This window comes from Ovis aries, chromosome 1, assembly GCF_016772045.2.
Source record: "Ovis aries strain OAR_USU_Benz2616 breed Rambouillet chromosome 1, ARS-UI_Ramb_v3.0, whole genome shotgun sequence".
Taxonomy (NCBI): Eukaryota; Metazoa; Chordata; class Mammalia; order Artiodactyla; family Bovidae; genus Ovis; species Ovis aries.
Window position 1 is genome coordinate 147,348,440 of NC_056054.1, and position 15,231 is coordinate 147,363,670.

Consider the following 15,231-nt stretch of genomic DNA (forward strand, 5'->3'; position numbering starts at 1 on the left):
CATCATGAGAAATGCTGGGCTGGATGAAGCACAGCTGGAATCAAGATTGCCAGGAAAAATATCAATAACCTCATATATGCAGATGATACCACTTGAATGGCAGGAAGTGAAGAGCAACTAAAGAGTCTCTTGGTAAAAGTTAAAGAAGAGTGAAAAAACTGGCTTAAAACTCAACATTCAAAAAACTAAGATCATGGCATCTGGTCCCACCACTTCATGGCAAATAGATGAGGGAAAAGTGGAAACAGTGTCAGATTTCATTTTCATGGGCTCCAATATCAATGTGGATGGTGACTGCAGCCACGAAATGCAAGGACACTTGCTCCCTGGAAGAAAAGGTATGACAAACTTCGACAGTGTATTAAAAAGCAGAGACATCACTTGCCAACAAAGGTCCATATATCCCAAGCTATATTTCCAGTAGTCATGTAGGGATGTGAGATTTGGACCATAAAGAAGGCTGAGCACCAAAGAATTGATGCTTTCAAACTGTGGTATTGGAGAAGACTATTGACAGTCTCTTGCACTGCAAGGAGATCAAACCAGGTAATCCTAAAGGAATTAAGTCCTGAATATTCACTGGAAGGACTGATGCTAAAGCTGAAGCTCCAATACTTTAGCCACTTGATGCAAAGAGCAGATTCACTGGAAAAGACCATGATGCTGCGAAAGATTGAGGACAAGAGGAGAAGAAGTGAGAGAGGATGAGATGGTTGGATGGCATCACTGACTCAAAGGACATGAGTTTCAGCAAAACCAAGGAGACAGTGAAGGACAGGGAAGCCTGGCATGCTGCAGTGCTTGGGTTTGCCAAGAGTGGGACACAACCTAGCAACTGAACCACAACAATGTTGTACTGAACATATACTCCGAAAACATTAACCCAGTTACAAGACCCTGAATGACCTGGCCCATATCTCTAGCTGTTTTCCTTAGTCATAGGCCATATTAGCCATCTTTCATTTTCTCAGATATACCCATTTATCTTTTTTTATGGCCTTTAAGATGCTTTTCTTTTACTTTGCATCTTGCTAACATCCACATGTATTTCTGCTCTTGGTTTAACATTAATCCTTCTTGGCACATGTCACAATTTTAAGGAAAAAATTATTTATAGGGTTAGTTACTTATTTTCTGTCATCTTACCCTACTCTTTCCACTATATTGTCATTTCTATGAAGGCAGAAACCATTTTCCTTTTTGTTTACCATTGAATAGCAAAAACTAAGCAGAATGCCTGGATAGAGTTATTTTGGGAAAAATCAATTTTTTGGACAAACTATGTTTTGTTATTCTTCATATTTTTATTTAATATCCGACTTTTAATGTCCATATTATGTAACTAAGGGAAGAACTTTTATGCCCCCAAAACATTCAATGGGGCTTTATTCTAACATGACAAAAAAAATCTTTTTTGAATTGACAATTAATGAAAGTTTTAAGTTAATTTATGTTGTATCAATTAAACTTAACTACACTAAGCATATATACGTATGTTTTATTGAATAAACTTGTCATTGAAGCAAATACTTTAAAATAAATACAAATAATTAACATGTTAGTCTGTGTATGTGGGAAAGATGTTTAACATTGAAATCATAAGTAATAGGAGCATGACAAGGAGCAGTGATATGATGAAAAGATTTTAAGAGATAACCAGATCTAACTGGTTATTTTATTATTTTTTTAAAGACAGCATTGTTGATATGAGTCACTGCCAAGGATTTCCCATAAATAAGTAAATACTGAATTGATTTCCTGAAAGCCTCAAGAGACTTTATATTTAAGCATCAAATAGTGTTGAAATAATCATCTTAGTACTTTTCAGCATATATAAACGCCAGCTACTTTTTGAGAAAATAAAAGGAATGGCTCATGAGACTGGTGATGAAATATGTAACCTTTAACCCCAAGATTACTGGATTGAAACTGGTCCAGGATGGTGTATATAGTAATATTCATCAGATGGAAGCTGTTTTGCCGCATCCAATCCAGAGAGCTAAATTCTTCCATTTAGTCTTTATGACACAGTGATATGTTCCAACATAGCTAATGCTTTCCTCTTTTTTTTTTTTTTGCCATCTAAGAAAAGACTGAATATTAATTGAATAGTAAATAGGTTTCCCTAGAGAACACATAGTGATGTTACGATATCTATAAGGATATCCACCCAACTTTCAGCAGTGGTTAACTCTGGGCAAATGATATTACAAAAACATGTATTTTAAAAGGGCAAGCATGTTCTCCAAAGAACATATATTAGTTCCATTATTTAGAAATAAAAGATAATTTTAAGTTATTTAAAAATGACCTTTATAAACTTACTAATCATATTCTCTAACCTGAGACTGGGAGTAAAAGAAAGACAATGTATAACATGTCCACACCCTAAGATATTTCTACAAATTTGCTAAAGATTAAATATAACAGATTTGTGAGCCAAAGAAAAAACAATAAAAGTTTGCCTGAGAAATCAACTGAACACATGCCTATAGCCTGTGATTTGTTTAACTAACAAACAGAACATCACCTGTTGGTTATTTATGATTAAATAGTACATTCTCTGACAGCTACCTCCTCTAACACCCACATTCAAATGGCCAATGGATTTTGTCCTTTTCAACTAAAATTCCACTAGAACTCAAACCTTCTCTTTCTGTTCACTGTCACTGTCATCTCTCACATGGGTGATGGAGTACGGGTTTCTGCTTTTACACTTTATACTAAATACTCTTTGCAAAGATAAACCAAAAACAAGAAAAGGAGAAAGAATTTTTATCTAATTTCAAAGAAAATGAAAGCTGTCTCCTCCTAATGAAAAGATGCTGTGCTTACTTATCTCAACAAACATAAAATCCACACTATATTTACTTGAAGACAAAATGTTTCTATCCTCAATTCCTTACACAATTTAAACCTGATATTTGGATGCAACATTTGGTCTGATGGGCTTACTATTTACATCATTGAGATTATGTGATTTTTCTCCTTGGTTTCCTGATTTTTATTTCTCAGTTACTTAAAATGATAAAATAGCTGCAAATCCAAGTTTAAAATCTCCAAATGGGACTTTCATGGTGGTCCAAAGGCTAAGATTCTGTGCTCTCAATACAGGGGCCCAAGTTCAATCCCTAGGCTGGGAACTAGATCCCATATACTACAGTGAAGATCCTGCATGCCCCAAGAGCTGATGCCACAGAATAAATAAGTAAATAAATAATAAAATCAAATCTCCAAATAATTGCTTTTAAAGACAGCTATGGTCAGAATGTTTGTGTATTCCTTCTTCCCTCCACTCCACTCAAATGTGTATATTGAAATCTTAATCCCCAATATGATGATATTTGAGGAATATTTGGGAAGGACTTCCCTGGTGGCTCAGATGGTAAAGCGTCTGCCTACAATGCGGGAGACCCAGGTTCAATCCCTGGGTTGGGAAGATCCCCTGGAGAAGGAAATGGCAATCCACTCCAGTACTATTGCCTGGAAAATCCCATGGACAGAGGAGCCTGGTAGGCTACAGTCCATGGGATCGTAAAGGGTCGGACACAACTGAGCGACTTCACTCACTCACTCAGGATGGAATGAATTTATAGGCATGGAGCCCCCGAGATGGTACTGGAGGGCTTATAAAGGGATAGAAACCAGAACTTTCTCTTCATCAGGAAGCGAAGTCTCACCAGAACCTGACCATGCTGGCACCCTGCCCTTCAACTTCCAAACTTCTAGAACTGTGAGAAACAAATGTTTGTTCAGTAAGTACATGGTACTCAGCATTCTTAAAGCAGCCTGAACTAACTAAGAATGGCAACAGCGAACGATTATTATCTATTGGTGGTAAAACTCAAGTTGTTAGTAAATATAATTATATTACAGAACTTAGCAATACTGCTTCCCTACTTAAGTGAAAAAATATGTGAATTCAAAAAGAATAATTTAATGTTCTCCTAACTGTAAAAGTTACAAAATGAATTGTTTCATTAGCCCCTATCTACAATAAAAAATTATTTAAGTCAAACTATTTGCATGTCTAGCATTAGCAATGCTAATTAAAGGTAAGGGTAAATCTCTCCTACCAGGAATTCAACTCAAGATGGAATTTAATATACTCCATATGTTCTGTACTTAACCAGAAATTAATTCAAGAAAATTCAATTACTGAAACATTTTATTTGTTTTATTATATAAGCACAAAAATCTTCAAAGTCAAAATGGAATCAGTCCATTTTTGATATAAAAACATTTAGACCCCCTCTGTATAAATGACGCTAGTGTCTGACCACAATACAGGAAAAGAAAAAAAAGTAGTGAAACAGACTGACAATTAGATTTACGATTTATTATTATGCGCCATTCACACTGTGCTACATACTGCATATGCATAATTTCATTTAATCATATGTGAATTTTGCAACAAAAGTCAGTGTATTTTAGAAAGTAAGTGTACAAGAAGGTGGAAAGATATTTTAAAATCACTAAACTAAATGAGTCTTTAACATTTTTCCTTTGAATACTAAAAAGAAAAATCATATATATATATGTATATAAATTTTACAATCTGATCAAAGAATGTAACTGCAAAGTTGCTTAAAAAGATACAGATTAAGTAGAGGAGACAAGAAATATTTTCAAAGATGCAATATAGAACTAGCTCAATTTCAAAGAGAAGTCTTTCAGGGAACAAAACACGTGTGTGTGCACATATATATTCAATGAAAAACTAGTGTCTGACCATAACAGGGGTTAGCTTGACTGGATGCATACTCAATCATCAATTAATCAAACAGTATTTTAAATTTGATGGCATATTCTGATTTTATCTGCTTATCTGAACCATTTCACCTAAAGGAATAATCCTTCCATCTTCCATGCTCAGATTTTAGAAACATATTTTACCAGTAAAATATGTTTTACCGTTTAATGCCTGGCTCTTAGCATACATGGTCAGTACGCTTTCTCATTTTATCCAAATAAGGAAAATCAGAGAAATCAAATCCTAAATCACTTTAAGAAGCATTGTTTAATAACAATATCGAGGAAAGATCACAATATATTGACAGTAGTGGGAAAATATTCCTTTAAAATATAAACATTCTACTTCAAGGTAATTACCATTAAAAAGCATCCGAGTTAATAAAATCGGGAAAGACTTACTCTCTGATTAATTGTACAAAATTATTTTTTTCTGGAAAGACAGTTCTGTGTTTTGCTGCTAAGACAGCCAGCAGATGACTGCCTAGCCTGAAGGGATTTCTCTTCCTCAGGAGAAGACAGTTTACAGAGGAAACAAATAGCCATATGCTGACTATGCACTGCTTAGCAGATGACATAGAGAGACATGTTCTGCAATCGAAAGCATGAGGGTCAAGGTTCAAATTAACTTTCCCTAAAATTCAATGCAATTACCCAAGATTGAGTTACTTATTAATATAAGTGTCAAAAAACTGTGCTATCAATTTATGCCAGGCATAAGATGAACTAAATTTAATAACTCAGTATTTAATAATTAGGTAATGTTGGGCATTAAAGAACATACCCATAAAATTTTCTAAACATTCAGTAGACTATCAAATAAAGCTAGTTCAAAACAAATAAGAAATATTACTTGCAAGACTAATTTTTAAAAGTTCAGTTCAAAACTGAATTAGATAAACAGTGAGCTTTTATAAACCTTAGAAAAAGAAATATATTTTAAATTTACAAATTAAAGTCCTCATCAAGATATATCATTCTTAAAAAAAAAGATATATCATTCTTAAAAAAAAAGATATATCATTCTTGGCTTATAAAGAAAAATAATAATTTTAAAATGTATCTGTAATTAAAAATGATTTTACCTTTAGAGAGATAAGCTTCCAAAGATGGATGGAAACTCTAGGTGTAAGGACTGCCATATATTTCTTAGCATTCCAATTCTTAGAATTTATAATTGTGTGAGATAAATTTAATTGCATCAAAATTGATTTTTCAAGAACAAGAATACAACTTTTACCACATAGCAAAGATCATCACTTAAAGATTGGTCAGTGCTTTTCACTGGGTCCAGCTTTGTTATATGTGCGTGTTCGTAGCTCAGTTGTGTCCAACTCTTTGGGACCCTATGGACTGTAGCCCACCAGGCTCCTCTGTCCATGGGATTTCCCAGGCAAGAATACAGGAGAGGGTTGCCATTTCCTCCTCCAAGGGATCTATTTTCCCAACCCAGGATCTATCTTCTCAACTCAGGGATCCAACCCACATCTCCTGGGTTGGCAGGTGGATTCTTTACCACTGTGCCACCTGGGAAACCAAACTTGAATATAATTGGATTTAAATGAAAACAAAAATAACTAATCCTAAAAATAACCAATAAATATAATCCTCTTGGTGTATTATTTAAATTTAAATAAATATTAAAAACATGAAAGACAAGAATATTATTATTTCTATACAAAAATAAAAGTTTGAAATGATATTCCATACCATTTTCCCCATTGTTTGAGAGATTAACAATTGTTAGGAACCAAGCACTCCAGTTGTTACAGCTGTAAAACTTGGTTTAAAGGCAAATAAAACACAGATAAATGTTTTTAAAGACATTACCAACAACTGTGCTGTGAAACCAGTGTTGCCTCAAGACACTTTTGTTAATGCTATTAATTTGGGCTAATAGAATCACTAAGAAATTAGATGCAATCTTTGTCTTCCTGTGTCTGAGCCTTTAGGAGAAAGAATAGCTCTTACTGAACTTCTGGTGTCTAATCTAAGAAAATATAAAAAAATAATAATACTCTCCAGGAAATAATAAAAACAAGCTATAATAGTGCTTTATAGATTTAACCTACAGCAAATATGACCCATGTTTCCCTGTCTACCCTCTTGTCTGATACTTATGTAACATACAAAAGGCTAGTTTTGATTTTACAATGCAAACATACGTTAAAATGGTGAATGAGCAGTAACCATTGGCTAAAATAAATAACTGAAATATATGTGAATTAAATTACTACACGTCTATTTGTAGTGTACTGAACCATGATTTTTTTAAAAAATTTTAACTACAAAGAAGTTAATGTTTCCCATGTAACTTACAGTCCAAACAACACAATTTATCTAAACAAAAAAATCCTTTTAATTTTTGCAATTTAACTAGTATAAAAATTATTGGAAGCAAATACTACTTAAGCTTTTCAAATAATTATTATCACTAATATGGATCCTTATTATTATACCATCCTCATTAATACCAAACTATATTTGGTAAATGTATAATATCTATATACTTTCCCCTTCCCAACTATATGAATTGTTAATGAATGCGATCGTATTTTTTAGAGTAGTTTCATTAAATTTTATTCAGTAAATTATAATTTTTTTTTCCTCTGGAGCTTAAAAACATTTTGGAATGTGTCAGGACTATCCCACTAAGATTTGTGAACTATGCATTAAGGGACTGTGTATTAGAATATTTCACTGGTAAAAGTTATATAATGATCTTCTGTCTGGTTTCAATTTCATGATCGTATATTTGTTGACTGAGACTGCAAGAACTTTTCCCATAATGGACTCTCACGGTTGTGGAATGTCTAAGTTAGGAAAAGAACTTAACTGGAAACTAACAGTACCTTTTAAAATAACTGCACAAAAGCCAGATTAAAACAGACAGGTCTCTAAATCCCAATGCATTAAGGATATCTTGATCATCTAAGGTAAAACCAGAGGTGTTTTGAAAAGGAAGATATAGAGGGTAAGCATTTAGGCACTCAATTCAAGTCTATCAACTTTTAAAAAACTTCTCACAATGACAAAAATGCAAGGAGAGTAGATAATAACACAGAAACATCAGATGATCTTCGATATTTCTATTGCTACATATTTCTTATAAAGAATTATAATTCCAGAGAATTTACAATCACTGATTTCCCTCCTGGTCTTTAGTTCCTTAGGTACTACATACAAGAGTTGGCCTAGGTTATTTAGGCCGACATTATCTTTCTTGATTTAAATTTGCTCTCAAATATTAACTTATACTTATCTTCACAGAAAATAATTATTCTTAAATATAATGGTGTCAAGAGTTAGAAAAGTGTTAATGTAAGTTTAAAAGATGTCTTTGGCAAAACATATGTCTTCTTATAAATAAGCTGAACCTTTAAATTCTTCTGCTTGTGCTACATTTAAAGTTGGGTTTAAACAATAAACATACAAAGAAAAAGAAAACTATCTGTTGTGATTCCAGCTTTTCTACATATCACTGATTTAACTCTAAGACCTACCCTGAGAATCAAGGCAATAAGAGAAAGTACAGTTAAGTTAATTATCAGTTAACTTCAAATAGAGAAATATAAACTTGGATTTCAAGTAAATGTTTTAAAAATGTGAGTGTCTAGTTTTGATATAGTTTTAAATGATTAAGTGATTTTTATTCTATCTAATTAAGTTTTATGCTCATATAAGATATCTTTGGCTTTCTGTCTCAAGTATTCAGTATTGCATGGCTCTGTGAGTGTGAATCAAGTGATCTAAGATTTTGGGACTGAGTCCACATTAATAATATGATTGAGTTGTAATAATCTGTCTGTAAATCACTTTCTATGTTTACAATTTCATAATTATCTGTGATTCTATATAGTCATGTTCTAGTTGAATGTTGAATGTAATGTTAAAAATTATGAAAACTGATTACATAACTAGAATTTTGAACATGAAAGAAAGTGAAAGTGAAAGTCACTCAGTCATGTCTGACTCTTTGTGACTATACAGTCCATGGAATTCTCCAGGACAGAATACTGGAATGAGTAGCCTTTGCCTTCTCCAGGGGATGTTCCCAACCCAGGGATCGAACCCAGGTCTTCTGCATTGATGACAGATTCTTTACCAGCTGAGCCACAATGGAAGCCCATTATATTAAAATATCAATCACCTCAGAAAACATTATATATAAAAATAGACATAGTTACCTATACAGTTTCATAAATGGTTATAGTAAAATTTAAAGTGAATTAAATCTAAATTTCATTTGTCTCTCTAATTCCTATACAATTCTCAATTTCTGTCATATATACATATACTCCACAGGATTCTTTCAAGGGAATGAAAATTTCTGACTCTTGAATGCTTATTGAAAATAAGAAAAGCCTGATTCTTTTTTTTTTTTTTTTTTTTTTTTTTTTTTTTTAGTTTTTATTTTTAAATTTTAAAATCTTTAATTCTTACATGCATTCCCAAACATGAACCCCCCTCCCACCTCCCTCCCCATAACATCTTTCTGGGTCATCCCCATGCACCAGCCCCAAGCATGCTGCATCCTGCTTCAGACATAGACTGGCGATTCAATTCACATGATAGTATACATGTTAGAATGTCATTCTCCCAAATCATCCCACCCTCTCCCTCTCCCTCTGTGTCCAAGAGTCCGTTATACACATCTGTGTCTCTTTCCCTGTCTTGCATACAGGGTCGTCATTGCCATCTTCCTAAATTCCATATATATGTGTTAGTATACTGTATTGGTGTTTTTCTTTCTGGCTTACTTCACTCTGTATAATCGGCTCCAGTTTCATCCATCTCATCAGAACTGATTCAAATGAATTCTTTTAACGGCTGAGTAATACTCCATTGTGTATATGTACCACAGCTTTCTTATCCATTCGTCTGCTGATGGACATCTAGGTTGTTTCCATGTCCTGGCTATTAATTCAAATACAATACATTACACATCTAGACTCTAGCTATAACAACTGAATCATTAGTTAACCAAATTCTTCTTGAGGTAATTTCAAATGAGTGGCTTTTTTTATCGGTATAAATATACTGAACCATCAACCACCCAAGGATTCCCAACACATGTTTTCTTCTCAGGATGCACTACAGTGTAGCAAAGATGAGAAAGTATGAGGCATATATATACATTTCTCTAGATTTAGCTTTACCCAAAGTATAATATAGTTCTGACAACTGGAAACCGTTTAAAACCATAACTTCCACTACCAGCTGAAAGTATTTCTCCTAATGAAGACAAACGAAAAATACCTTACAGTATTCTTCTTCCATCCCCATACTCTATATATTTAAAAGGAACAACGGAAGGGAATAAATCAGTTTCAGTGAGCATCTTCAATAGAAAATGGCTCCAAAAGGTAAAACACAACACAAGAACATTTGCTCAATACTATAAAAAACCTAAAGCAGAAAAGAATTTGAAAAAGAATAGATATATGTATAACTGAATCACTTCGCTGTACACCGGAAAATAACACAATACTATAAGTCAACTCATAGTCCATTATAAAATAAAAATGTTCTTAAATTTAAAAAAAATTAGGTCAAACAGTTCACAACTATGTATGAATCCCAATTTAGCTTGAATAACCAGCTAGGATGAGAAGTTCAAAAAATTCAAATAAATAGTGGATGATTACACATAGAAAGCTACCGATCTTCCTCAGGTAAAGCCTGTGATACACATTTAATTTTTTCTTATCATGAACAAGGTAAATGATCCCACACTGCCACCCCTCCACCAACTCACAGGCCACACACTCCCCAACACTAAAAGCCCATTTTACTTACTGGCTACCTCCAGCGATGCATTGTGACTCACAGCCTCTCCGAGGTAATTCCTTGCTACACAGACGTAGACCCCTTCATCAGGCCTACTTTTTCGTCCATGCACTATACGTAAGAAAAATAAAGATCCACTTGGCAGCAACATTCGGTGTGAGCGAGGGTCATCTTTGTCTGTCTCCACTCTCTCCCCACCTTTGTACCATTCGATGGTGGGTGTGGGGCGACCTTCAGCTTTGCAGTTCAAAGTTGCAGGTTCTCCTTTTGAGACAATTAGATCTGACGGGTGTTCAACAATGCGAGGTGGAAAATCTTCCTGACGAAGACGGGAGCCTGCAGAAGAATTGACAAAATAGCTTCATATCATCAACGTGAAAACAATGAAAAGTCTTATTTCAAAAGCCCAGGCACTAGCACTACCATCTAATAAACACTGCATAGTATTGACCTACTCTTCCTAACCTCCTTCCTAACTAATCCCTCTGGTGTCTACTTTAACTGTACTTTCTAATTCCTGAATCCTTTTGACCCTCCACTTAGAAAGTGCTCTTGCTAAATCTCTGTCTGTACAAATCCCGTCTACTCTCCAAATCGCCTGTTTCAGAACCCATCACCCTGTCTGTTTGTACCATGTACGTGCCTGTTTTTGCAGAGGAATGTGTTAGAGAATTGTTGACTGTTACAAATAATGGCATGGCTTCCTGGAATCTCCTCCTCAATGCGACATCAGTCAACACTATGCTATAAAACATATGCTATATATTAATGAACATTTATCTTGAAATATGCACGATGGAACTTTATATAGATTTTTATATCTTTCTTAATAATAATATATGTACATAAATATATTAATACATATATATATACACATATATATACATATATACACATAAGGATTGCTCAGCCATGTCCGACTCTCTGCAACCCCATGGACTGTAGCCTGCCAGGCTCCTCTGTACATGGAATTTCTCAGGCAAGAATACTGGAGCAGGTTGCCATTTCCTACTCCAGGGAATCTTCCCAACCCAGGGATCAAACCTGGGTCTCCTGTAATGCAGACAGATTCTTTACCATTAGCATCACCTGGGAAGCCCTATACATACACACATACACACATATATATATATATACAACACACACATATGTTATATATACATATTTATATATACATATATATATACTTTCCCAGAGTTTTTATTCAATAAATTAAGTTCATTAGTCTCCAGTCATTATTTTATTACTTTAGTAGATTTCAAAGGTAAAATGTTACATAATTGAGTTTAAATAATTAAATCTTAAATTGAAAAGGATATTAAGTGAGGAGCTACATTATGTATTGCTTGATAAGCGAAGTCCTGAGAGTTCATCTAAATATTTTGTGCCTTATTTTTTCCAGTGAGATTATAATCACTAAAATGGGGATCAACTTTCATATTTTTAATGTTCCTACCTTACTGTTGTATAGATTTAATATGTAAAAATCTTAAAGGTTTCTCAACTTCAACAACCAAACTTTAAACCTTGTTCTCATCTAGTGTTCCAATCTCAATGAACAAAGAAAAGTAGAAAGCAGTCTTGTTGACACCTCTTTCTGTTCCTTAATCCTCCCTCAAATTTCTCAAATCAATCTACTCATCGAAATCTGTACAGCCAGTTACCATCCCAGATCAAACTGCTGTAGATTCCCACCAGGATTTAGGAAAGCTCTTAAATAGCTTCACTTCAATGCAGCCAAATGAAGGCTTTGAAGTGCAAATAGAATCTGGGTCCTCCCTTATTTGGGTGACTCTTAAACTCACTGCTCTTAAAGTCTTTAACAAGACCTACTGGAGACGGTGTTCATTTCCCTTTAGCTCTCAGGACCCTTCCTATTTCGCCGCTTTCTCTGCTTTCTTCACCTGAGTTTTCTGTTTGTTCCATATCTATCTATCTATCTATCTATATATATATAAAGCTTCCTCCTTCCAAGGCCTAAGCCTGCCTTAGGGTCTGGTCTCAAAAAGATCTTATTCTAGTGGATACCCATTCTTCTTTCAAATCTCTACCTTCTCTGACCTTTACCACAAAATTTAAATACTCCTTTTTAGCAAGGGTATGAAATTACCTGTGGTAAAATAATGAGAATTATATTTTAAACTTTTTTGCTAGATGCCTTGAACACTGCCTTTCCCATTACTCTGAAGTTCTGTGTGTCTAATTTTGCTCACGGTTTCTTCTCTTATACTTGGCAGATTGCTCACACTACACATATTCAATAAATACATGTTGAGTAAACAAAAAGTACTAACAGCAAAACCTTATTTGAGTGGAATGATCTGAAGCTTATTTATCATGCTCTGTATGGAAATACTTTAAATATTCCATTTTTATTTTTTATCACTTTATTTTTAATGTTTTTTAATTTTATATTTATTTATTGGAGTGTGCCAGGTCTTAGTTTCGGCATGTGGCCTTCGATATTCACTGGGGAATGTGGAATCTTTAGTTGCATCTGTGAACTCTTAGTTGCAACATGCAGGATCTTGTTCGCTGACCAGGGATTGAATCTGGTCCCCCTGGATTGGGAGTGCAGAGTTTTAGCCACTGGTTCACCAGGGAAGTCCCAAAAGATTTTATTTTTAAATTGTAACCATATATACACACTGTTTAACCTCTACTAGACTATATATTCTGCATGGAGTTTATTTATAGTTCTAATTTGTAATTACTACAGTTACTATTTCCTAAGGAAATGATGAATGATAAAAACTAAAAGATCTATTATTTGCTTATGTCCACCATGAAACAAAAAATATATAATCTGAAATATTGAGTAATAGTTTTATAATCTGAAATATTGAGAAATAGCTTTAGTTCAGTGCATGGTATACAACATATCATAAATCTTTTAAATGAAACCAGGCTCTAGAAGCGGAAGAAATAAGCCAGCAACATGCGGAAAAATTACTTGGAAACTCCTGGTCTTTCACAAAAGCTATACTGATGGCAACTGAAATTTAAATTGAATTTAAGATTACTCAAATACAAGTACTAAAAAGCTCCAGAAAATACAGCATTATATAATATTACTGGACTTTATTTTGGCTCTAATTATGAAAGCTGGATGTTAATGAGGATCAACTGCTGAGGCCATATATATTTAATTTAAGCAGATTTTATTTATATTCTTAAAGTGTATTTTAGATAAGAAACTGACATGTATAGGTTGCTATGAGAATACAAACAAATGAAGACTGCCTGAGAGAGGCATGCCAACATAAGAAACTTGAGGTGAGTCTTAAAAAAATGAGTCAGGAAGAAAAGAAAGATGAGGATTTCATTCAGAGGCACAGATACAGAAGAATACAGTGCACTTGTGTGATCTCAGTTTAGGTGGACATCAGAGATTATGATGCCCATGCCTGATGAAGCAGTAATGTGATGGGCTTTGTACATCAAGCCAAAGTTCTGGAACCTAACTGAAGGCAACTGGTTCAGTTCAGTCAGTTCAGTCACTCAGTGCTGTCCGTGTCAGTTATGACCTCATGGACTGCAGCACGGCAGGCCTCCCTGTCCATCACCAACTCCTGGAGCTAGCTCAAACGCATGTCCATCGAGTCAATGATGCCATCCAACTGTCTTATCCTCTGTCCCCTACTCCTCCTGCCTTCCATCTTCCTCAGCACCAGGATCTTTTCCAGTCCGTCAGTTCCTCCCATCAAGTGGCCAAAGTATTGGAGTTTCAGCTTCAGCATCAGTCCTTCAAATGAATATTCAGGATTGATTTCCTTTAGGATTAACTGGTTTGATCTTCTTGAAGTCCAAGGGACTCTCAAGAGTCTTCTTCAACACCTCAGTTCAAAAGCATCAATTCTTCAGCGCCCAGCTTTCTTTATAGTTCAACTCTCACATCCATACATGACTAGTGGAAAAACCATAGCTTTGACTAGACGGACCTTTGTTGGCAAAGTAATGTCTCTGCTTTTTAATATGCTGTCTAGGTTGGTTATAACTCTTCTTCCAAGGAGTACGTGTCTTTTAATTTAGTGGCAGCAGTCATCATCTGCAGTAATTTTGGAGCCCAAAAAAATAAAGTCTCTCACTGTTTCCCCATCTATTGCCCATGAAATGATGGGACCAGATGCCATGATCTTACTTTTCTGAATGTTGAGCCAGCTTTTTCACTGTCCTCTTTCACTTTCATCAAGAGGCTCTTGCATTCCTTTTCACTTTCTGCCATAAAGGTGGCGTCATCTGCATATCTGAGGTTATTGATATTTCTCCCGGCAATCCTGATTCCCAGTTGTGCTTTATCCAGCCCGGCATTTGGCATGATGTACTCTGCATATAAGTTAAATAAGCAGGGTGCCAATATACAGCCTTTCCCAATTTTGAAGCAGTCTATTGTTCCATGTCCAGTTCTAAATGTTGCTTCTTGACCTGCATACAGATTTCTCAGGAGGCAGGTCATGTGGTCTCCCGCCTTGCAGGCAAACGCTTTAACCTCTGAGCCACCAGGGAAGCCCAATGCGGCAATAAGAACATTCAAATACTGTAAGCAAGGAACTGCATGCTCAAGTTTGGTATTAAAAAAGGTCACTATTCGTACTATGAAACTAGAATGCAGCAGCTAGCTGCTGCTGCTGCTAAGTCGCTTCAGTCGTGTCCAACTGTGCAATCCCATAGATGGCAGCCCACCAGGCT

The 15,231-nt window shown here is 34.9% G+C and overlaps 1 protein-coding gene and 1 non-coding gene across 17 annotated transcripts in view; one reads left to right on the top strand and one right to left on the bottom strand.

Annotated features, from left to right (window-relative positions):
* The window catches only part of ROBO1 (roundabout guidance receptor 1), a 1,286,018-nt gene that overhangs the window by 346,579 nt on the left and 924,208 nt on the right, over positions 1-15,231 (bottom strand). For all 16 annotated transcript variants that reach the window (XM_060416459.1, XM_060416456.1, XM_060416445.1 and 13 more), the window contains one exon: positions 10,552-10,878. In XM_060416459.1, coding sequence (XP_060272442.1) covers positions 10,552-10,878 — 327 coding nt within the window. The remainder of the gene's footprint in view (positions 1-10,551; positions 10,879-15,231) is intronic.
* On the top strand, positions 3,368-3,439 carry TRNAC-ACA (transfer RNA cysteine (anticodon ACA)). The gene has a single exon. It is a non-coding gene; the product is annotated as a tRNA-Cys (tRNA).